The sequence below is a fragment of the Chrysochloris asiatica genome, unplaced genomic scaffold, assembly GCF_000296735.1.
Source record: "Chrysochloris asiatica unplaced genomic scaffold, ChrAsi1.0 scaffold00280, whole genome shotgun sequence".
NCBI classification, from domain to species: Eukaryota; Metazoa; Chordata; class Mammalia; order Afrosoricida; family Chrysochloridae; genus Chrysochloris; species Chrysochloris asiatica.
Window position 1 is genome coordinate 1198097 of NW_006408798.1, and position 26243 is coordinate 1224339.

The following is a 26243-nucleotide window of genomic DNA, read 5'->3' on the forward strand; positions in this document are numbered from 1 at the left end:
TTCTCTATGCTCAAGTACAAGTTTCAGAGTCTCTTCTGACATCCATTTTTGTCTTTTCCTCCTTTCCTGTCTTTTAAATGAACTTTTGTTCATATAATGATATTCTTGGTCCCACAATTCTTCTGCTCTTTGGTCATCAGCAACTAATGCATCTAAACTGTTCTTGAGATGATATCTAAATGTAGGTGGGATATAATCAAGGTTATATTTTGGCTCTAGTAAACTCCCCAGTTTGATGATTGAGGTTAAGGTATATAGTTGCCTTTTATGTTGTTTAAAAAGGTATTTGCAATGAATATGTTGTTGGTCTTACAAAATTCTATCATGCGATCTTTAGTGTCATTTCTATCACCAGGACCATATTGTCCAACTACAATCCTTTCTATTTGTTTTCAACCATTCTGATTTAATGTTTTATCAATTTCAGACTGAGGAATTTGGTAGAATTCTTCAATTTTATCATCACTGGCTTTAGTGGTTAGATGTAAATTTGAATAGTGGTATTAACTTGCCTTCTTTGTAGGTGTATGTATATTACCATACCATAGACATCATTGTACTTCAAGACAGATCTTGAAATGTTCTTTTTGACAATGAAAGTGTCACCATTCCTCTTTAATTTGTCATTCTCATCATGGTAAAACATAAGATTCAAGTGGCCAATACAAGTTCATTTCAGCTCACTGTTTTTGTTGTTGTTGTTGGTGGTGGTGGCTATGTGCCGTGGAGTCACTTCCGACTCATAGCAAGCCTGTACAGGGTTTCCGAGGCTGTGAATCTTTACGGGAGCAGAAAGCCTCATCTTTCTCCCATGGAACTGCTGGTAGTTTCAAACTGCTGACCTTGAGGTTCTCAGCCAAATCACTTCTGACTCATAGCAATCCTGCATATGGTTTCCAGGGAAGAGATGGTGGGTTTGAACCAGTAACCTTGCAGTTTGAAGTTTAGTGCTTATCCTACAGCACCATACCAACTCACTAATGCCTAGGTTATCTATCTTTATGCTTTCTGTGGACATAGAATGAGGATTATCACTGCTGACATCAGATGGATGTCGGCTGAAAGGAAAAGAATTCTGTCTCAGAAGAAGCACAGCCTGAATGCTCCCTGGAAGTGAGTATAGCAAGATCGTCTCTCAAACATTGGATATATTATCGGTAGGGACCAGAACATCATGCTTGGAAAAATGCAGGGTCAGTGCAAAAGATGAAGACCCCAACAAGATGAATTGACACAGTGACAACAACAATGGGCCCAAATATAAAGACAATTGTGAGGGTGGCACAGAACCAGGCAGTGTTTTGTTTTGTTGTATATAGAGTTGCTTTGAATTGGAACCAACTTGACAGCACCTAGAAACAACAATGAGCAGGATCTTTTACAACAGATATCTGACAGCATTTTTTCCTATGAAAACGTTTCAGTCTGAGGTTATATGTAAAGAGATCTTGAGCTTATTAAAACACTCTTTCAATATTTTTGTAATTTTTAAATAAGGAACTTTAGAGTAAAACATATTTATGGTGATAAAATATAGAGTTGTTGTTGTGCTGTGAAGTGCCATCAAGTCAGTTCCAACCCATAGCGGCCCTGTATAGGGTTTCCAAGGAGCAGCTGGTGAGCTTGAACCACCGACTTTGCAGTTCAAATGACTTTGCAGTCTGGCTCCTTAACCCACAGCGCCACACCAGGACTCCAAATATAGAGTAAGTAAAACAAAACCTAGAATAAGTATAATTTCAATTTACTTTCTATGGTAAATGTATAATATACATTAACTTTTATCTTTCTAAGAAAAGGCAAATTTCTAATTCAGTACATTGTACATATTCCTGAAATCACTTGTACTAAACAAGTTGCAGTCAAGGCAATATGCCTCATGGAGACCCATGTCTGTAAGAGAACAACTGTGCCTTGTAGAATTTTCAGTGACAGATTTTTTGCAAGTAGAGCCCCAGGCATTTGTGTGTGTGTGTGTGTGTGTGTGTGTGTGATACTGCTGGGTGGATTTGAACTGCCAACCTTCCACTTAGTACTGAACATAGAATATTTGCTCTAATCCAGGGACCTTTCACTTGTAATAGTGGTTTCTACTTGTCTGTCAGTTTGTCATAGTGTGATGGCTCGCCTGGTCTGTGATGCTGGAAGCTATTCTGCCCATACTTTAAGTGTCGGCAGAGGAACCCATGGTGGACAGGTTTCAGTGAAGCTTCTAGACTAAGACAGACCAGAAAGAAGGAACCAGAGATCTACTTCTAAAAAAAAAAAATTAGCTAGTGAAAACTTTCTGAATGTCAGATGAATATTGTCTGATAATTTGTTATTGTAAGTGTTGTCGAGTTGGTTCCAATCCATAGTGAATCTGTATAGGGTTTCCGAGGAGCAGCTGGTGAGCCTGAACTGCTGGCCTTGTGGTTCAAACTGACTTTGCAATCCAGCACATTAATCCACAGCACCACCTCAGTATTTCAATAATGTAGTGCATTAGGTAAATCAGTTCAAGAAAATATCCTTAAAGCGTTAAAAAACAAAGATAGTATTTTGAGAACTAAGGTGTACCTTACTCTGGTCATGGTATTTTCAGTCACCTCATATGCATGTAAATGCTAGGCAATGAATAATGAAACCTGAAGAAGAATTGATGGAGAATTGAATTATGGGGCTGACAATGAATATGGAATTGAATATATCATGGACTGGATGACAATCTGTGCTGCTAGCTGTAAGGTCAGAAGTTCTACTCTACCAGTCACATCTTGGGAAAAAGATGAGGCTTTCTGTTCCCATAAAGATTCATAGCCTCAGAAACCCTATGTTGGGTCACTGTGCGTCCGAAGTGACTCAGTGACACACAACCACTAACCACCACATGCAGAAGAACTAATATATCTTGGAAGAAGTATAGCCAGAATGTTCCTTAGACGTAAGGTTAGCAAGACTTCATTTCTTGTACAAGGGGGCTTCAAAATGTGTGTGTAAAAAATAGAATTAAAAGATCATGAATTTTCCACATATATTTTGAAGCCTCCTTATGCTTTAGGTATGTTATCTATCTCCAGCCCCTGAAGAAGGACGTCATGTTTGGTAAAGTGGAAGGTTAGTGAAAAAGAGGCAGACTCTCAGTGAGATGAACTTACGCAGTAGCTACAAGGATGGCTCAAACATAGCAACAATTGTGAGAATAGCTCAGGACTAGGCAGAATATCACTATGAATGGAAACCTACTTAACCTAACAACAATATTCCAAGGAGCCCTGGTGGCAAATTGGTTACATGCTCAGTGGTTCAAACCACCCAATGGCTCCTCAGGTGAAAGACCAGGTGATTTGCTTTTGTAAAGATTACAGTGTAGAAAACGCTTATAGGACAGTTCTCTGTCACAAGGGTTAGCTCTGAATCAAAAAATCTACTTGATAGCACCTCATAGTGGTAACAAGTGATTTCCAGGGTACCTAACTGGATAAAAGAAGTAGCCCCTCATTTTAACTTTACTTTTAATTAAGTCCAAGTAAAAAATATGGAGTTGTTTAAATGATTGTTTTTCACAGAAGCATTACCTTGAAAACTTCACAACAACAGAACTACTGTTCTGGTGGTGATAGTGGTGGTGTGCCATGGAATCCGTTCCAACTCATAGAGACCCTGCATAGGGTTTCAGAGGCTATAAATCTTTACAGGAGCAGAAAGCCTCATCTTTCTCTCATGAAACAGCTGGTAGTTTTGAACTGCTGACTTGGAGGTTGGGAGCCAGATTCATAACCACTACACTACCAGAGCTACATTGTTCTACTAACTAGCATCTATATTTTGCATTGCTTTTCCTCATGCTACAGAATATCCCCATGAAATGTATAAGCTAGTGAAATGTCAATAGAAAATGTATTCATCTCTGTTTTCAGCAATACCTTGGGGATTTCAGATTTCATTCTAAATTATTTGTTGCTTTGAAGTAATGAAAATGGGACTTGATTACTTGTTAAATCATGCATTACTTAATTATGTAAAACTTTTTGGAAGACACAGGAAATAGTGTACTCTAGGTATAGAAAGTCCTGATCTATTGTGGTATATATCACAGCATGGAGAAAAGATTAGAATATGACTGGGTGCTGAGTTGGGCAGTGGACCTTCATTTTCCACCTTCCAAAAATGCATTTTTAAAATCACTCTATGCTATGTTGTTAAGTGCCGTCAAGTTGGTCCTTACTCATAAACCTTTATAGGGTTTTTGAGGAGTGGCTAGTGAGCTTGAAACATGGATGTAGCAGTTCAAACTGACCTTGAAGTCTAGTGCATGAACCCCACAGCACCACACCAGGACTCTACTCTATGCTATAATGAGATGAATTAAGTTGTCTTTCTTTATGAAGCTGATTCCCAAGTTTTCATCAGCTTATCATTTAGCGGGTTTATAGCCCCATTCAACTAAGGCTCAAATTTTTTCGGTGGTCATCTCAAAATTATAAATTGAAATTAACTTGGAAAAATCTAACAGTCTTCCTCTATTTCAGCCTCTGGTTTTTTATCAATCATAGTCAATGCCTTCGATGAAAAATAAGCACTTAGACCTGCAGATCTGACCACACAACCACATACTCTGCTCAGAGCCAGGTCAGAATTTGATACTGAACTTCATGAGGTCCAGAAATCCAGGTTCTCACTTGGGATCAGTGCATAGAGGTGACTAGTGCAAGAAAGAAGTGCGCATTCCTTGACACATAAGTTATGTTCAAGAGGTGCCTGTTTCTCACTTCAGGGAATTTGCTCTGTGCAACCTGTAACTGAACCCTCAGACATATGTCTTTGCCATTCCAACTTCTCCAAAATAGTAAGGATTCAGAGGTTAGTGAGGCCTAGTGATCTTGGAGCATTTCTAATAGCCAAATACAGGAAACAGGAGGAAAAGAAAAGCAAAAAACTGAGCAGCCAAGGTCCCTCCCTGAAGATGACTTAGAAACCTGGAAAATATAAACTGGGGTTGCACCTAGCACTTGGAGGTTGTTGGTTGGCTTGGTATTCTGAGCCTCCATCCAAGTGTGAATCTCACATCCTTCATCTGGGAGTGAGCTGTTATGCTCTACAGGGAGAGAGTTGAATCCAATAACATGTGTTTCCACTCAGTCCAAGGCTGGGGGCTGGGAGATGGGGGTAGTTTGACTACACTTGAGATTCAGCAGCTCCACAGCATCTTCTCAAGCAGGCTTTTAACTGAGGGTCCTGTAGTTCCGGGATTCAATCCTGTGGTTTAAGCTTTAATGGGAGTGAGGGGGGATTGGGAGGAGCCAGTTCCCATGAGATATTTCCCTGCTCACTCAGTTTTGAACAGGCATAGAGAACGACCCTCCTTCTGAACAGAGTCTCTGTTCTCAAATGCTGAAATAACTCAGAATCACCTAATGGTCTGATGTCAGAAGTTCAAGTGACTGTAAGCCAAACAGGTGACATAAATAAATGGAAGCCAACCCTGTGTGAAAGAAGAGGGAACAGCAGATTATGGCTAATTGGAGAATACATATTTTGTCTAAATGGCAGCTAATCTTCAACTCTTATTTAGTGGGTACCAGTGTGTGGCTCTGAACCCAGAAAAGCAGGGCTTACAATTTGTAAAGAAATCTAAATTTTTATATAAAATCTATAGATTTAAAAATATTGGCTAAATAAACCAGTGTCTGCATGTGGCACTGTAAGATAAGCACTGGATTGCTGGTTCAAACCTACCAGCAACTCCTTGGAAACCCTGTATAGAGTCGCTCTGAGTTGGAACCAACTCACTAGCACTTAATAACAACAATAACACCTATAAGTATTTGTTTAATAACAGTCTCATTGTTATATGGTCAGTTTCTTGGGAAGCAGGCTAGGATGCAGGAAGTTTATTAAGGAATGATCCTGCTGGGGTCGATATCTGTGAAGGGAAGTGAAGGAAAAGGAAAGAAACAGAAGAACTAGGCAGAAGGAGAAGATGAGCTGGGATGTGGTTGTAACAAAGGCTTCAACTGAATTTACAGGCAGGCTGGAAGCTGGAATAACCTTTTAGAATATTTGCCTCTTTGTGACTAAGAAAACACATCGATTAGTCATTGGATCAGGCTGCCCTTGCCGATGGCATTAAGGGGTGTGTACCTTACTTAGTCAAGACCAATTTCCAGAATGGGCCGATAGTGGACGATGGAGAGAGCACCTTGGTCAGTATGTCCTCAGCCCACTCCACTACTCACTCATTTCTTTATATAATAAGTTCTGGGAGAAACAACTCCAGGATCTTGGTGCCTCTTCAGTTGCTGATTGCTGGAACTCTTTCCGCACAGTTGGTTTTACGAAAACAAAACAAAGCTTACTGTCATCAATTCAATTCCAACTACCCTATAGAGTTTCCAAGGCTGGAGTCCTGGTGTGGCGCCATAGGATAAACACTGGATGGCAACGTCAGTTTGAAGTGCAATGGTAGGCAGTTCAAATTCACCATCTTCTCCTCAGAAACCCTGTACTAGGTTGCTATGAGTTGGGACCAACTTGATGGCGCTAAACAGCAACAAACTTTATGGAAGCTGACAGACTGCCACATCTTTCTTCCAAGGAGCAGCTGGTAGGTTCAAACCGCCAATGTTAGGGTTAGTAGCTGAGTACTTTAGCAACTGCATTATTGTCCTCTACTTGCCATTCTAGAGTCTTCTCACTTACTGCTGACCTTGCGGTTTGCAGCCCGATTTGTAACCACTATGCTACCGGAGCTCCTTAGACTCTTGTATTCTTCCTATTGGGACATGGCACCAGTTAAGGACATTGATTTAAAGTGTGCAGTGCTGGTTGTGTGGAGCTGCTAACCGCAAGGTCAGCAGTTCAAATCTACCAGCCACTCTGCAGGAGAAAGATGAGGTTTTCTGCTCCTGTAAAGATTTACTGGTAGCGTAGTGGTTATGAATTGAGTTGTGAACCTTAAGGTCAGCAGTTTAAAACTATCAGCTGTTCTGCAGGAGAAAGATGAGACTTTCTGCTCCCGTAAAGATTTACAGCCTTGAAAACCCTGTACAGGGTTGCTATGAGTTGGAAGCGACTCCATGGCACATAACAACAACAACAACAAAGATTTACTGTCTCAGAAACCCTATACAGGGTCACTATGAGTCAGAACCAACTCGATGGCACATCATCACCACCAGCAGTGCACCCTGATGCATGGTGCTGTATCATCTTTGAATTGGTGCCTCAGTTGTGCCTCAGTAGGCCATTTAAGCACTCTTTTAGGATCACAACTTTTGAGTGGTACAGTATTTGATACAACCAATGAATTACATACTCATGTGATCCCTGTTTCATCTCCTTTGCTATTGAGTTGGTCCCTTGATCTGATGTGATGTCATGTAGGGTCCCATGCCAACACATAAAACTCTTTAAACTTTCTTGCAAGTGGTCATCCAAGGCACAACAACTGGTATTTATTCATCTGGAGCAACAGGGGAAGAAGGAGAGTCAGGAATATCAGGAAGTAATGGAATGTGTGGTTCATTTCATACATCAACAATAGCCTCCTTTGCCTGAGACCAGTAGAACTACATGGTGCCTGGAGTTAATATTGCTGAACATCTTGATCAAAGAGTCTATAAAAGAATCCTGATTGAAAGAGGAAAAATGCAGGACAGAATTCCAAATTCTCATGGACTCCAAACTTTTTGGAGACATGGAGGTTGGATGAATCCCTGAAATTATTGCCCTGAGATTATCTTTAAACTGTAAAGCAAAAATTTCACCTGAAGTCTTCTTAAATTCAAGCAGTATGTAGTTCAGCCTAACTGCCTTAAGCATTCTGTTCTTTTAGAACTCTCTTTGTTGTTATGTGCTGTTGAGTCGGTTCCGACTCATAATGACCCTGTATAGAGTCTCCGAGGCTGTAAATCTTTATGTGAGCAGAAAGTCTCACCTTTCTCCTGCGAAACAGCTGGTAGTTTCGAACTCTCTCCATGAGATTAGCAGCCTGATTCATAACCACTACGCTATCAGAGCTCCTTTAGAACTTTCTATCTGGGATCAAATTGATAACAGCAGTTTAAAAGATTAGAGAGGAACTTTAAGAGGCAATGCATTTATTTAATGGGTGAGGAATACCTTGAAAAGGAGGGTGAGAATAATTGTACAACTTGAAGAATATACCCAGTGTCACTGAATTGTACATGTAGAAATTAGTTAATTGTTGTATTTTTTTTTTTACTGTGTATATTTTCAATAATAACAACAGCAACAACAGCAAAATAAATTTTAAAACAAAAACAACTGTTTAAGCCTTTAAGTAGTAGTGTGGATGGAGGATGAATGAGCAGAGAAAAGCAAATCCATAACTAAAATATGTGTTTATTTCTGTTAAAAAGTAATCAACCTTCATCCCAGTGCAAGAGGTCACTTGTTGGCTCATTTGTACCTTTAACAATAACCTTTAAGGGATAATGCTCTATTGTGAGGTGGTATTGCTTTCTATTGTTGCCAAAACATTTGACAACACCAATAGTTAGGTTCATATTGGTGAAGTGGGTGTTGGTTTCTTGCATCATCTCTATCTCTGCCACCATGGCTATGTCATTCATTGGCCATTGAGCCACTGAGGTGGTTGATGAAAAAGTCTGGCTGATGTCAGGTGAATGAGTCATTTTGTCTGCCTCATTGTTTGCTGCTTTGTTTGTGGTGGGTAAGCCAACCCATCTGTAAATTAGTCTCTGTTCTTTCCTCCTTCACCTGGTGTGGTGCTGTAGGATAAGCACTTGACCATAAGGTCAGTGGTTCAAACTCACCAGCTGCTCCTTGGAAACCCTATCAGGGTCTCTATGCGTTGGAACCGACCCGACAGCACTTAACAACAACAACAACAATAACCAGCTCATTGTAAAGGTCATAGGTGTGTGCATGGATCAACAGTGGTGTATGACCTTGGGAGGTAGAGCACCTGCTCTAGTCGCTTGCTTGTCCCTTTCAACCTTTCTGATGTGCATTCCTGGATATATCACTTCCATATTAAAAACAATTTTTGTTGGGCCCAACTGATCTTGTGACTTATTGAGTTTGAAGGATCTCAGTCCTTGATGGTATTTCTGGCTAAAAGGTTACATAATGATTTTGGTCAGGTGCTCATCTCTACCACGGTTCAGCAGTACCCAGTGACTATTTTGCAAATAGTGAATAATTCTCTTGCTTCAGAGCCCTATGGGTATGCTTTCGATGCTCTTATTGGGGCCCACATAAACTCCATATGGTGCCTTTTCACACCACAGATGCAGCCAATACCTTAGGATTTGTTGGACCATATGATCAAAGTGACAGGGCTGTTTGCACTGAAGCCTGAATCTACTATAGAGTTCTTTCATGCTCAGAGCTGAAAGCCTTTCATGCATATGGATTAGAAAAATATTTCCAGATATGGACTATATTGTCTATAAACCTGAAGAGGTCTACCAGGCATTGTGCATCCTTCTTCAAAGGGAAATTGTGTGATACAATAATTTGTCCTTTATTCTGGAGTATCTTGGCATGTTATAGACTATTGGACTCCTAAAATTTTACTGATATTGTCAGATACATTAATCTTTTAAAAGTCATTCTATCGCATTCATGTATCTTTCCAAAGCCTTCAGTGTACTTGCCTGCATGATCTCATCAGTATAGTGTACCCATGAGATGGTCTTCAAGTTGTCCATATAGTCTAGAGTCCTGGGATGGCACTGTAGGATAAGCACTGGACTGCTAACCACAAGGTCGATGGTTAAAACCTACTAGCTGCTCTTGGGAAACCCTATACAAGGTCACAAGAGTTGGAACTGACTTGAGGTCACTTAACCACAATAACAATGTGATGGAAGGTGAATAATTAACATAGCCTTGGGGTCAAGATTATCCACGTGCACTTTTGTTTGGTCCAAGTGTATGCAAACTGCTTATTATACCCTTTTTCTGGCAAGGATTAAAAAGAACTCATTTACTAGATCAATGCGCCCCGAGGCCTTGATAATCTACTCAAGCCAAATACCACATCTGGCACAATAGCTTCAACTTGGCTTAATACTAATTGAGTCATGCTCTGGAATTTGCCTGGCTTTTATGGTGTTCAGAATAGTGAATTCAATGGAGATATGATGGAGGCTACCAGCCATGATCCTTCAGAGTTTTAAGGATACACTGATCTCTGTCATTCCCTTAGGATACAAAATTATGGAAAAGGACATCATGCTAGAAAAAGTGGAGGGTCAGTGAAAAAGAGGAAGCCCTCCAATGAGATGGATTGGCACAGTGACAGCAGTGATGGGCTCAAGTGTAACACTGATTGTGGGGATGCAGCAGGACCGGGCAGTGTTTCATTCTGTTATACATGTTGTTGTTGTTGTTATGTGCCGTCGAGTCGGTTCCGACCTATAGTGACCCTGTACAGGGTTTCTGAGGCTGCAAATCTTTATGGGAGCAGAAAGCTTCATCTTTCGCCCGCGGAGAGGCTAGTAGTTTCGTACTGCTGACCTTAAGGTCAGCAGCCCGATTTGTAACCACTATGCTAATAGGGTCGATATAAGTCAGAACCAACTCAACAGCACCTAACAGCAACAATATATTTGCTAGAGTAGGGGATTTTGGCAGTTATACTTGGCTTTCTCTACTTCGTAGACCTTACTCCACAGACTCAGAAAACAATATAGATATTGTGCTAACTGCCATGTTTATCTATTCCAATTAATCATTGGAGTTCATGAAAATGACCACTGAATAGACCACTGGTCATTTTCATGAACTGAATAGACCATGTAGACCACTGGTCTATGAATCCAGTGGACTAAATGAAAGCCAGATCTAGACCAGCAGTCAACAGTCTGTTTGTTATCTGGGCCAAAGCTATGATACTATGGTGATCCTTCCAGTCCAGTCTCTCAGTATCAGTGCCAGCTGGAACCTATATTTATCAGCCCTCAAGGTATTTAGGAAGTCCCCTTTATATCAGGGTTCTATTGAGAAACAGAACCAGTGATATGAATAAATATGGCACTGTGGGTTAATGTTCTGGACGGCAAGGTCAGTGGCTCAAGCTCACCAGCTGCTCCTCAGAAACCCACGTTGTTGTCAAGTGCCGTCGAGTCGATTCCGACCCATAGCGACCCTGTATAGGGTTTCCAAGGAGTAGCTGGTGAGCTTGAACTGCCGACCTTGCAGTTCAAACACCTTTACAGTCTGGCACATTAACCCACAGCGCCACACCAGCAACCCATAGCGACCCTATATAGGGTTTCCGAGGAGTGACTGGTGAGCTTGAACCACCGACCTTGCAGTTCAAACAGCTTTGCAGTCTGACGCATTAACCCACAGCGCCACACCAAGACTCCTTACTAACTATAACTATAACTATATATATATAAACTGTATATATGTCATATGTGTGTGTACGTATGTATGGTATATGCATATGTATTTACTTACAAATGCACACACACAAGGAGTTAGCTCATGCCATTGTGGGGGACTGGCAAGTCTAGTATCCAAAGGTCAGGTGACTCCTGCTTCAGAATCCCGCTTTCCCACAGGTTTGGACTCACAAGTCCCAAAATCTGTACATTAGGTGATTAGAAGAGTCTCTGGCAGAATGTGTATTTATAGGCCAGACTAGGAAAGCTCCTTTTTGCTCTTAAAACCTTCAGCTGGTTTTCTGAGGTCTGCTCACATTAAGGAGAGTAATTTGCTTTACTTGAGGCCAACAGATTTAACCATGTTATAACAGCAACTATACTTGTGCTGTATCTAACAACTGAGCACCTAGCCAAGATAATGCATGGAATTAGTCATAACATCCCCTTTGCCTAGTCTATGGTGGCACTAGTATATGACCATAGAACTCTTTGAAGAAGCGCTAGAGGAACCATCATTAAACAAACTTGGCATGGTATTGCAAGCTCCCTCCTTTCTATGATCAAGCTTCTTTGATTAATGGATTCTACGTCTAAACAGTCTCAGATCCAGAAATTTGTCAAGGGATCATGACTTTTGACTGGATTGATTACCCTCAGCCTCCTGATCATCAATCCCTGATTTATTTTGATTGCTACCTATATGGAGTCCTGGTATGGCATTATAGGATAAGCAGTGGACCGCAAGGTGTGTTTGAACCTCAAGGTCAGCCATTCACACTCATAAGATGCTCTTGGACTTATCAACAGCAACCACCATATGAATCAGTTACCTACTGTTGCTGTAACAAGTCACCACAAATTTGGTAATTTAAAGCAATACAAATTCATTCTCTTACCATTCTTGAGGTCAGAAGTGTGAAATAGGGCTTACGGAGCTAATGACAAGGTTTTAGCAGGGTTGTGTTCCTTCAGGAAGCTCTAGGGAAGAATCTGTTCATTGCCAGTTCCAGTTTATAAAGGTTGCTTGCATTCCTTTATTTTACACATCTCTTTCCTTCTTTGAGCCTCTTCTCTCCCTTTTATAAAGATCTTTGTGATTATATTGGGTCACTTGGATAATTCAAGATAATCATCCATTCTCAAGACCCTTAATGATATCTGCAAAGTCCCTTTTGCCGAGTAAAGTAATATATGCACAAGTTATGGGGGTAAGACCTGGGCGTGTTTCGGTAGACATTATTCGGCCTTCCATAATCTTCCAGGCTGCCCATCTGTCTTCTAGGGATGGAGTGTTCTATCTCCATGACTCCTGCAGATCAGATCTTCTGGGCTACCACTCTGACCTTGAAATCATTATGATAACTGCACCCACCTGGCATCTGACAGTTAAATGCTGCCACCCGGACTGCATTGTTTCTGCATTGCCTAGTTCTATGATTTATTTCCTACAATCTGTCCTAGCGAAGGCTTGGGACATGTTCATTCTAGACTTCCCTGCTGAGAATTTGCCTTTTACCCTTAATGTACTGAATCGGAATCTATAGTTTAACAAGATCCCCAGGTGATTCTTAAAAGTAAGTATATATATCGATATATGAACTCCTGGTGTGGTGCTGTAGGATCAGCACTGGACTGCGAACTACAGTTTCAACTCACCAGCTCCTCCTTGGAAATCCTATACAGGGTTGCTATGGGTCAGAACCAACTCAACTGCATTTAACAACAACAACACACATATACACACCAATATACACACACACACACATATATATATACACACACACATATATAATATATATATATAAAACACAACACACACACACACATATACATATATATATATGAAGAAGGAACTCTGGTAGCGTAGTGGTTATGAGTTGGGTTGTGAACCGCAAGGTCAGCGGTTCGAAACTACCAGCTGTTCCGTGGGAGAGAGATGAGGCTTTCTGCTCCCATAAAGATTTACAGCCTCGGAAACCCTGTATAGGGTCGCTATGAGTCGGAACTGACTTCACAGCACATAGCCACCAACACCATATATAAAAAGTGAGAGAATGAGAACATGCTGGTAGTGCAGTAATTACGAGTTGGGCTGCTAATCTCAAGGTCAGCAGTTCTAAATTACCAGCAGTTCTGTGGGAGAAAGATAAGGATTTACAGCCTTGGACACGCTGTACAGGGTTGCTGTGAGTTGGAACCAACTCCATGGCACACAACTACCACTATATGTTGTTGTTTGTTGTTAAGTGCCATCAAGTCAGTTCTGACTCCTAGTGACCCTATATAGGGTTTCCAAGGAACTGCTGGTAGCTTTGAACTGTTGACCTTGAGGTTAGCAACCCAACTTGTAACCACTACACTACCAGAGCTCCATATATGTATGAATCAAGGTCTGAGAGTCGAGCCTGCCAGCCTCTCTGCAGGAGAAATTTGAGGCTTTCTGCGCTTGCAAAAGATGTAAAGCCTCAGAATCCCTATACAGGGTTGCTCTGATTTGGAACTGACTCAACGGCACTTCACAACAACACACAAATATATATGAATAAATAACATCATGATACATTTTTTAAACGATTGAAATTATCAGAGGCTTCATTGTGCTTGGGTCCAAAATCAGCACTCATGGAAGCAGCCGTCAAGAAACCAAATGGCGTATTGCATTGGGCGAACCTGCAGCCCAAGACCTCTTTACAGTGTTCAAGAGCAAATGTATGTTTGAAGACTAAGGTGTGCCTGACCAAAGCCTTGCTATTTTCAGTTGTCTTGTTTGTTTGTGAAAATTGGACAATGAAAAAGGAAGACTGTAAAAGAATCAATGTATTCGATTATGGTGTTGAAGAAGAATATTAAAAATACCACGGACTGCCAGAAGAACAAACAGATATGTCTTGGAAGAAGTACAGTCAGAATGCTGTTAAAAGCCAGGATGACAAGACTTTGTCTCGCATACTACGAACATGTTATCAGAATGGATCATTGCTAGAGAAAGGACATCATGCTTGGTAAAGTGAAGGGTCTACAAAAAAGAGGATGACATCCAATGAGATGGATTGACACAGTGGCAATAGCAGTGGGCTCAAAGGTATTAAACAGTTGTGAGGATGGCACACTGTTGGGCAGTTTTTCATTCTGTTGTGCATAAGGTTGTTATAAGTAGGAATCGATTAGACCACACCTCATAATAACAAATAAGAATCATCTAGTTAAAATGTAGATTCTGAGACAGTATATCTGAGGTGGCAAGGCAATTATCAGTAAGGGATCAAAGCAGAATGAACCTGTTCAAAGCTCTGGTCCTGTCCTACAAAGGAGATCCACCTCTCAGCTGTGTTCCTCTCACCTGAATATTTCCTATTGCATTGGTAAATGCTGATCCTCCAGTCAATGCATGTAGGGTGTCCCCTTCAAGGGGTCTTGACTTTAGGCAAGGTGGTTCTCTGTGGCAAAGCTGGTGTCGGTATCAGATTACCCAATAAGCAAAATAAGCACGGGCATGGTATTAAATAGTTCACTACAGATGATAAGTAAGCATATGCTTACCTTGCTTACTGGGTATTCCAATCCTGCCTGGGAAGAGTTATGAGCAGGGTTGAGAACTGAGGGCTGTCCATTGGCTAAACTGAATAATAAATCCTTCTGTGCTGAATGGGGAATCTGGGCTGCCTATCATAGCATCGATTATCTGCATATCTAGACATCAGTCGCCTTTGAAGTAAGAACCATCTCTCTCTTCTTGTTGTTCTTAATGTGCCATTGAGGAGGTACTGACTCATAGTGACCTTATGCACATCAGAACAAAACACTGCCTGGTCCAGTGCCATCCTCACAATCATTGCTAAGCTTGAGCCCATTGCTGCCGTCACTATGCCAGTCCATCTCACGGGGGTCTTCCTCTTTTACTCTGACCCTCCTCTTTACCAAACATGATATCCTTCTCCAGCGACTGGTCCCTCCTGACAATATGTCTGAAGTATGAAAGACAAAGTCTGACCATCCTGGCTTGCATAGAGCATTCTGGTTGTAATTCTTCCAACACAGATTGATTTGTTCTTTTGGCAGTCTATGGTACTTTTAATATTCTCCTCCAACACCATAACTCAAATGCAACAATTCTTCTACAGTCTTCCTTATTCACTGTCTAGGTTTCACAAGCATATGAAAGGTTATTGAAAATACATTTGCTTGGATCAGGTACAGCTGAGATATCGCTTTTGTTGTTGTTAAGTACCGTTGAGTTGGTTCTGACCTGTAGCGACCCTGCATAGGATTTCTGAGGAGCAGCTGGTGAGCATGAACCCACCAACCTTGGGGTTCAAACAGACTTTGCAGTCCAGTGCATTGGTCACGGTTATATGCTTGTATCCCTTGCACATGGTAAAGATTCAAAAATGTTCACTAAATTAATGCATGCACAAGTGAACAAATGAATTAAAAGTGTGAATTTATATCAAGTCCCGAATATAAACTCTTGTTGTTGTTGTTAAGTGTTATCAATTTGGTTCCGACTCACACCCTCATATAGGATTTGTGAGGCTTTAAATCTTCAAGGGAGAAGACAACTTCATCTTTCTTCTGTGGAGTGACTAGTAGACTCAAAGTTTGAGGTTCAGAGCCCAGTGCTTATCATATGGAGCCACTGAGCTCCGAAATTTAGACTCTACCACACCTCAAAATACATCTAATCCCAACTTCCTAATTTTCTTATGTAAGAATTATTTCAACTGAATTGGCATTGTACACAGGTGGTTTGGGTAGGAAAAGAAGCTACTCCTCTGGAGTACTGACTGAATATTAGCTTAGACCCACAGCTGACCTGTAACAGACCTTGTTGTTGTTACGTGTCACTGAGTCGGTTCCAACTCATAGTGATCTGATCTATATAGGGTTTCTGAGGAGCGGCCAGTAGGTTTGAACCATGACCTTGTGGCTCAAACTGACTTTGCAGTCCAGTGCATTATCCTTCACGGCCACACCAGGACTCCTAACAGACCCTAGATATTACAAATAAAAATGTTATACACTAGACTTCAGAACACTTTAATGTAATTCTTGTCACTGAATTGCAGACTTAAAAATGGTAAAAATGTCAAATTCTCTGTTAAACATTTTATCACAATTAAAATCTAAAGTCAGAGATAATACATTGGGTTACCTTCTTCTCGAACCTCAGATATATACATAGTTGCAGGAATCTAGTGTTGGGAAATGACCTGTAGCAGATATTTTGGGAAGAAATAAATCCTTAAAAAATATCTGAAGTTTAAATAAACCCATTCAGTGATCATCAAGGCAAAACTGTCAAGATTTTCCCATCAGTACAAATGTGCCCTCATCTGACACAATGTCCTAATGCTACTGTAACAGAGGGAGCCCTGGAATGGTACTGCGCTGCACTGCAAAGTCGGTCTGAACCTCAAGGCTGGCAGTTCAAGTTCACCAGCTGCTCCTTAGAAACCCTACACCAGGTTGTTATCAGTCAGAAATGACTGGATAGCACTTAACAACAACAACTTAAATAAGGAAGGAATAATGCAGTGGTGGTGGTGGTGGTCATGTGTTGTGGAGTCAGTTCCAACTCATACTACCCTGTATAGGGTTTCCGAGGCTATAAATCTTTATGGAAGCAGAAAGCCTCATTTTTCTCCTGCGGAACAGCTGGTAGTTTTGAACTGCTGACCTTAAGGTTTGCAGCCCGATTTGTAACCACTACGCTACCAGAGCTCGTTAATTAACACAGTAGAGACACTAATTTAGACTCTTAACCTCCAGAATTGTGAGAAAACAAATTTGTAAATTTTAAAGCTACTCATCTATGGGATTTCTGTTATTTGTTGTTAATTCTTTCCATGAAAGTTGTTGTTAAGTGCCATCAAGTCTGTTCTGACCCATAGTGATCCTGTATAGGGTTTCCAAGGAGTGACTGGTGGATTTGAACCACTGACCAACCCTGCAGTTCAAACTGACCTTGTGGTCCATTGCTTAATCCTGCAGCACCACATCAGTAGCTTCAGGTATTCCTTGGTTCCTTGGTTTGTCCATATATGATATCTGTACAAGTATTCATTCCTCACGTGTGTGCATCTCTGTCTCTAATCTGCTCTTTTTATGACTCAGAAGTGGTTAGATTTAGAACCCACTCTAACAGAGTATGATATAATTAGCATAACAAAGAAATCCCTCTTTTAAAGAAGGATTACATAGCTACTAGGGAGTCCTGGTGTGGCGCTGTGGGTTAATGTGCCAGACTGCAAAGCCGTTTGAATTGCAAGGTCGGCAGTTCAAGCTCACCAGCTGCTCCTTGGAAACCCTATACAGGGTAGCTATGGGTTGGAACTGACTCAGCGGCACTACACAACAACAACAGAGTCAGGAAGTTAGCACGTATTTTTTGGAGGACACAGTTCAGTTACATCACTGTGTCTAACGTGCTGGGAGATGAGAGTAAATTACCCCTCCTTCCCAGTCACCCCTAAGCCTTAGCCAGAATGACCCTGTCTGTGACTTTGAAAGGAGATACCATCAAAACTTACACAGATACCCAAAGCCTACAGAATCCTCCTATGCTGAGAAAAAGGGTGAAAACCTGCAGGGATAAGTAGAAGGTTTACATGCCTTTTTCAAGCTGGTATTAGTTTGACGTTGGAATAATCCCATGGGAATATTTTTTTGGTGGCTGGAATATTTATCTTTTTTGGTTTATAGATATGTAGAGTACTATTGTTTGCAAGGTTATTTCTGTGTATTTAATATGTAAACAACTAATAATAGTTGATGACTCACCATATTGATTTTCATTCTTTGATACTGGAAGAACATGACGACCATTTACTTTTGTTTGAATTAGCATTAAAATAAATGGACCCAAGTGACTTAATGTACAGTTCTAAGATTCAGTATTTATGCATTAATATTAGAATAGTCCCTATATTTTATTAAGGCTGGTATGTGTAGTTTGCACCTTCAAAACTCCTTTATATTCATTGTAGGACTATTTTTTTTCTTCACTCTTTTAAGTTAGGATCAAGAGGAAATATTCTCCTATAGTAAGGTAATAAAATATAAAGGCAGATGTTTTTCAAGAGTAGAAAATCATTTTAATGGTCAAAATTGTAAATGGCTGTGTGTCAATTTTAGATAGTTCTGGAGGCTGGTGTGGCACTGTAGGATAATGCACTGGACTACAAGGTTGGTTTGAACCACAAGGTTGCCTTTCAAACTCACCAGCCACTCCTCAGAAACCATCTACAGGGTCTCTATGAGTCAGAATCGACTCAACGGCACTTAACAACAACAACAGGAAGATAAAGAATATTATAGACTTTTCTCTCTATTCAACTATTTATTTCCTCCATTAATTATAGTCTGTTCCAACCACTCATACTGGGGACTACAAAAATAAGCCATAATTCCTCACATAAATTGTTTAGCAAATAATAATTAAAGTATTAAAAATAATGCCAGGCACAGCTGGCACCCCCATTAACGTTCTTTGTTCTTTACATGCCTCATCTTAATTAATCTTCAATATTTTCACTGGCCTTTACTGCCCTCCGCACATAGGTCCTCCCATCTCTCTTAACCAATTTTGATTTCATTCTTCATCCTCAATTCCCTAGAGTTTCCGTGTCCTTTATCAGTATGCAGCTAGCAGAACTCTTGTTAAATTCCACAGCCGACCGATTCATTATTTCTGTACCCTGGCAGCAGCTCTTCCCCAGCTATAACTACAGTGTCTTCAAATCTGATGCATTACTATTACATGCAAGTAAAATTTTGCTGAAGATAACTGAAAGGCTTGTAGCAGTCAGTACCTCAACAGAAAATTGCCAGCAATTCAAGCGAGATTCATAAAAAGGACATGGAACAGGGAGTATCATTACTGATGTCAGATGGATCTTGGCTGAAAGCAGAAAACACCAGAAAGATGTTTATCTGTATTTTATTGGCTGTGCAGAAGCATCAGACTATGTGGATCATAATACTGTTTGCTGCTCTTTTTAGGTGCTGTCAAGCTGATTCCAACTTAGCACAACAGAATTAAACATCGCCTGGCCATGCATCATCCTCACAATTGTTAGACTTGAGTGCATTGCTGTTGCTTCTGCGTCAATCTATCTTGTTGGGGATCTTCCTCATTTTCATTCACCATCCAATTTACCGAGCATTATGTCCTCCAGGAACTGATCCCTCCTGATAACATGTCCAAAGTATGAGATAATAAGTCTTGCCATTCTGGTTTCTAAGGAGCAGTCTGACTACACTTCCAAGATAGATTGTTTGTCCTTCTGGCAGTCTGTGGCACTTTCACCATTCTTCTCCAATACCAAAAATCAAATGCATCAAATTTCCTTATTCATTGTCCACCTTGCATATGCATATAAGGCGATTGAAACTATCATGGCTTGGGGCCAGCGCACCTTAGTCCTCTGACTTTACTCTTTGAAGAGGACTTGTGCAGCAGATTTGCATAATGCAATCATTCTTTGATTTCTTGACTGCTGTTTCCGTAAATGTTGTCTGTGAATCCAAGCAAAATGAAGTCTTTGACAATGTCAATCTTTTCTCCATTTATCATGTTCTTTATTGATCCAGTTTTAAGGATTTTTGTTTTGTTTTTTACATTTAGGTACAATCCATACAGAAGGCTGTAGTCATTGATCTTCATCAGTAAGTATTTTAAGTCGTCTTCGCTTTCAGCAAGCAAGGTTATATCATCTGCATATCACAGGTTGTTAAGGACCTTCTTCCAATCTTCTTCATATAATCCAGCCATGCTTGTCATATAATCCAGTTTTTCAGATTATTTGCTCTGTGTACAGGAGCCCTGGTGTAGTGCTGTAGGATAAGCACTGGACCTCAAGGTTGGTTTGAACCAAAAGGTTGGTGGTTCAAACTCACCAGCCACTCATTGGAAACTCCATACAAGGTCACTATGTGTCAGAACCAATTGGACAGCACTTAACAACAACAATATAGACTGAATAAGTATGGTGAAAGAATACAATCCTGCTGCATATTTTTCCTGATTTTAAACCATTTATTATCTTCTTGTTCTGTTCTAACTGCTGCCTCTTGGTCTCTGTACAAGTTCCTCCTGAGCACAATTAAATGTTCTGGAATACCCATTCTTTCCAAAGTTAACCATAGTTTGTCTTTATTCACATAGTCAAAAGCCTTTGCATACTCAATAAAGCACAAGTAAACATCTTTCTGGTGTCCTGTGCTTTCAGCAGATAACATTGTGTATACTGGGAATTCCAGAATATTTAATTATGATCATGCATTATCTGGTTATAGGACAGAGACCTGTAGGCAGTCATTCAAACAGACAAGGAAATAATTAATGAGTGATTTAAAATCAAGAAAGGTGTGTGTTTGGGTTATATCCTTCCACCATACTTATTCAGTCTCTATGCTGGGCAAATAATCTAAGAATCTTGACTATATGAAAAAGAATGTGGCATTAGGTTCATTAACAAACTTCATTATGCAGATGATGCAATCCTGCTTGCTAAAAGTGAAGAGTTCCTAAACAGCTACTGATGAAAATCGAAGAGTGCAGCCTTCAGTATGAATTACACCTCTATGTAAAGAAAGCAAAAATCCTAACAACTGGACCAATTTACCATTATGATGCAAAAAATATTAAAATTGTTAAGTATTTAATTTTTCTTGGATCCACAATTAACAGTCATGGAAGCAGCAGACAAAAAATCAAATGATGCAAGTCTTCCGCTAAATACTTCTTTAAAATATTAAAAAGCAAAGCTATCACTTTGAGAATTAATGTTTGCTTGACCCAAGCCATGGTATTTTCAATAAACTCATATGCATGTAAAAGCTGGGCAATGAATAAGGCAGAGAGAAGAAAATCTGATGGCTTTGAATTATGGTGTTGGTGAAGAGTATTGAATATACCATGGACAACCTGAAGAATAAACAAATCTGTCCTGGAAGACATATTGCCAGAATGCTTCTTAGAAGGGAGTATGGTGAGACTTTGTCTCACGTACTTTGGACACATCATCAGAATGGACCAGTCCTTCAAGTAGGATATCATGTTTGGTCAAGTAGATGGTCAGCCAAAAAGAGGAAAACCCCTGCAGCGTCACGCCAGAAACCTTGGAGAAAAAAAAAACATATTTTCTTAAACCCAGATTCTAACCATGCGCCCTTTACTTATAAGAAAGCCCTTATCTGCCTATCTATTCTTTCATCAATCAATTTTTAAAAATATCATATTAATTAACTTAATAATTATTGAACAATACCTATGGGCAAGGTCCTATTTCAGGTACTCAGGACACAGAAGTGAATAAAACATGCTAATTCTGCCCTCAAGGAGCTTACATTCTACTGAAGGAGAGAAGGGCAGTACACCAATAATAAGTTAATATGTCAGATGGTGGAAATCTTCATGAAGACAAAGTAGGGCAAGTGGCAGGCAGTGCTGTTTTGAATAAATGTGTAAATGCCCTGATATCTGGGATTTAGTATTCATTTCAATAACACTTGTTGTTGTGTGCCGCCTAGTAGGTTCCAACACATAGAGACCCTGTAATGGAGTCCTGTTGTGGCAATGTAGGATAAGCACTAGACCAACAAGGTCAGTTTTGAACCGCAAGGTTGGCAGTTCAAATTCACCAGCTGCTTCTCGGAAACCCTATACTGGGTCCCTATGATTCATAACAGGCTCCATGGCACTTACGAACAACAACAAATAGGGTTTCTAAGAGCAACTGGTGTATTTGAACTGTCATCCTTACCAGTCCAGTGTGTATCCTACAGTGCCACACCAGTCCTGTTAATACTAATACCTAGAAAAATAGTATTAGTAATAGTACACAGTAAGCAGACAGTAAATATTATGTGACTATTGTGAGAATGCACAAGTGAATGGCTGATGGTGAAGAAGGAGTTCACTGCAGTAGTCCAGGTGAGAAATACTGGTGGCTCGACACAGGGACTAGCTTTGTAGATAGAAGAGTTCATCTGGATATATATTAAAAGATAGAACCAATTACATTTGTTGATAGATTAGATATGGTGTACGAGAGGAGAGAAGTTAAAGATGCCATGAAAAATGTAGTGTGGGCAACTAGAATAAAGTAGCCGTTTCCAAAGTATGGAAATTTGCAGATGTGGCAGGTTTGGTGGCAAAAATTACGTTTCCTTGGGACTGTAAATCTAAACTCTGTGTCTCTATCTCCATCTCCTTTGTCTTATCTTTTCCTTTTCTCTAATGTTTCCTGAGATCCGGAAAGCCAAACACTGTGGTGTATCCAAGGAAAACCATTCAGAGTCACTCTACTGTAGAAAACATCTATACTTGGTTGCTCCCTGCTCTCTTGGCCAGACACAGAGGCATCCTGTGTTGATGGCTGCCTTTCTTTATTTCTTGAAATCTATGCATAGCCAAGGAAAGCTTTTTCCTTTAAACTCATCTTAAACACTTGTATTTTGAATGAAGCCAGAGAAAGGCACTTGAAAGAGCAAAGAAGGGAAGAAATAGTGTTTGTTGTATATTTCTGGCGATGCCAACAGCTTGAACTGATTAGCTGGTTAGTACGCATTCCTGTGCTTGGCTTGTCACAACAGTCTTGTCAGGGCTACACATCACAGTTCCTATAGGGTATGGCCTCTTGCCTGCAAACCTGACCTCAAAGGGTTTAACCAAGACTTCTAATTTGAAACAACAGACACACATTCAATTATCAAGTGATTGAAATTATGGTGTAAATCTATAATGACAGTAACAGGAAATATTTAGGGTGAAAGAAACTCAATGCAATTAAAAAAAAAAAAAAAAAGCATTAGGGTTGTAAAAATCCCTACATAATTTTGCTTTTCTTAAGAAACATTTTTGCAAGAGCCCTTCCAGCAAGCTTTGGGCAGTAAAGTCTATGGAAAGACACTCCGAACTCTGGAGGCTTCTAAAGTATGTAGTTAATTCTCCTTTTACTAGGTTCTAAATTTAATCCTGCTCATTTGCATGCCAATCCCCCAGAATGCTTTGTAACTTCACAACTGTTGGCTAGTGGTCTCAGCACTTACCCTTTAAAGAACAAAGCAAAATGTCTAGGGCGTGCCTCTGACTTCAATCTTTTTTTTTTTTTCCCCCTCTCCTGTGCTTTGTAAAAGTGTGCAGGGAGGTGACCTTTGCCTAGCATTCATCCTCCTTGACAGAGAATCACAGAAATGAAGTGGAGAATGCTAGGGCTTTCCTGTGAAAACTGCATTTGGTTTCCTTACCCATGAATAAGTGGAAGCCTGGATTAATTTAATAAGGAGAAGGGTGTTTAAGGGGACCTAAATCTGTCCATTGATTGTATGACCTGGCTGGTTTATTTCAGGTTTATGGAAAGCCTGTGTGGGAGTATTCTATACTCTTTCTCTACATGCCATATGAAGCTTTTTTTGTTGCATAGTAAACCCTCAGTTTAAATGAGTAAGTATGATCCATGGCAGGCCTTATAGAAAAGTGTTCAAGATTGCCAATGCAGGTTGAGCCAGGCTTAGGAACCGACTCCAAGGCACACCACCACCACCACTACCAGTGCTATCTACTGAATTTCTTTTTAGGTAAGGTGTTAAGGTTGACAGTTGGAGTTTGGGGGTAGGCTTTTCTTGAGATTTTTTTTTCAATTGTGGCATAGTAACGCACCGTTTTGGAGAGGTTATTTTAAATATCATATCTGTGATTATTCTCCAGAACTGTTGGGGAAGGTCCCCAACCCCATCCCAAACCACCACTATAACCCAACTAGAGTGGCTTGGCTCCTCCAAATTTGAGCCCCCTGACTGTTTGATTACAGCTAGTAACTGAAGGACACTATTCTAGAGTAGAAAGACCATGTTTTTTCTCTAATAACATATTAACCTTTGTCTATCAGCCTTGCACGTGCATTTGGAGTAATGCACGTGTGGTTCACTTCCGAGGGAGAGCGGTGTGGTAGTACTACACACAAAATTCATGGCTGCCCGTCAGCTGCACAGCCCTCTATGACGTGCCCTTTCCTACGCAGGTGCTTTCTACTTTTTTTTTTTTTTTTTCAAACTGACATCAATGTTCTTTCTTAGATCCTAAGAGTCAGGCTGTAGAGTTTCTTTTTAAATTATGATTTTGAGAGGTTTTTAAAAATATAGAAAATGATGCATGTTAATTGTCACCGCCCTCACCACAGCCTCCAAGAGTGAATAACTGCAGTTTACATTTTCTAATACATGTTTTCACGTTCTCGGGGTGCCAGCAGGCAGGCCAGGCTGCGCGAAGTCTGACCATTTCTTGGCTTTCTAAGGGATTGCACCCGCTGTTTACACACCCAGAGACCAGCGGAGGCGGCGCCCCAGAGCCGGTCTGTAACAAAGGCGGCGGCAGTCATATCCATCCTGCACCATGGCGGAGGAGAGCGAGTTCCAGGAAGGAAGTCCGGAGCCGTCTCCTTTCCGAACCGAGCGTAGTGATGGTGGGAAATCACACAAGGGGCTGGTCCGCGACTTTGGCCCCTGGCCGAGCTTGGCAAGTGAGGCCAAGAGGGCGGATGTTGGTACATCTTTCCCTGCACCCTAGGTTGCAACATCCCCATCCCGAAAAGTCCCTGACGCCTCCTGGTGGCAGTGGAGTAGGCTAGCTCGGCCACACTCCCAAATCATATTTAAAAAAAAAAAAAAAAAAGAAAGAAAAGGAAGAAAAAGAAAAGTGGGTGAGGCAGATTCGAAGAGCAAAATCAATAGGGATAAGAGAGAGGAGGGAGGAGTCGCAGATCAGCCATTCTTGTCTTAAGGGGTCTCAGCTGGCACCTCAAAAGAAAAAAAAAACCGGGGGAACCAACACCCGGGCGTGTACGCTAGTAGAGGGGGGTGTGTGTGGCGGGGGGGTCGGGGTGAAAGGAGGACCAGGGAAATTTACTATTGTCTCTGGCAGCCGCCGCGGGAGCCCGGGAGGGGGGCGGAGGCGAGAGGAGGCGGCGGCCGTGGCCAGCGCACCATTCGCTCCACCTGATCTCCGGGCGCTGTGCGCGGAGGAAGGCGCCGGCGTGCAGGAGCAGAGAAAGGAGGGAGGGAGGCAGCTACTGCAACCAACGCCGCCACCATGTCCTACCAAGGCAAGAAGAACATCCCCCGGATCACGGTGAGTCCGGCCACCGAGCACCCCTGCTTTTCTTGCTCCTTCGCTCGCTCACTCGCTGACCGATGCGCCGGCGAGGGCAGTTTTGACCTCAAGCCTTCCCTGACCTGATCCCCAGGGAGGGACCCGGGCCCGGGAATCCGGGTGGTGGCGAGTGGCGGTCAGTCTAGCCGGCGCGGCGGGCGCCAGAGAGACGCGCGACCCTGGGGCTTGGGGAAAACAAAACAAAGAGGAAATCCAAACAGTGGCTAGGAGAACTGCGGATTATTTATCCTTTCTCCCTACTATCGTGTAGTTTCCAAATAGCACCGGGCTCCTGCCCCTCTCTGGACCCTGTGCCGCCTGGGATGTCCTTTGCACCGTCTCTGGCTGAGATGCGCGTTTTGTTTAAGGTTCCTTTCAGCCGGCGATTTACAGAGAAATGACACCTTTCACCCTTGGAATAGTAGGCAGTCCCGACCGCACCCCTCTCCTAGCTTCATCCCGCGTCTCTGCTCCCCACTTCCCCTGCTGAGAACCTCTAGGATGCCTGGGTCATTGCTACTGCTGTGTCCCCTTCTTGTCTTTAATCACCCCAATTCATCTTTCGGTGCGTCATTTTCGGACTGGACAGCTAACGAGGCTGCAGAAGGAATTATGCATTTTACATTTTTCATGTCTTTTTCCACTTTATCTCAAGAAAAGGTTGAGTGGTTAGGCAGATTTTAGTTTGTGTTGCAGACGTACACTGTGTATACGGGATCCAACTG

The 26243-nt window shown here is 41.3% G+C and overlaps 1 protein-coding gene across 2 annotated transcripts in view; it reads left to right on the forward strand.

The window, feature by feature from the left end:
- Positions 1-26243, forward strand: part of DPYSL3 (dihydropyrimidinase-like 3) — a 184335-nt gene that overhangs the window by 68998 nt on the left and 89094 nt on the right. Inside the window, exon 1 of one of the 2 annotated variants that reach the window (XM_006874501.1) lies at positions 25327-25497. The exons of the other annotated variant lie outside the window; for it this stretch is intronic. Within the exon in view, the coding sequence (XP_006874563.1) occupies positions 25459-25497 (39 nt within the window). The 5' untranslated portion in view covers positions 25327-25458. Of the gene's footprint in view, positions 1-25326; positions 25498-26243 lie in introns of those variants that run through there. 2 annotated transcript variants of the gene reach the window in all.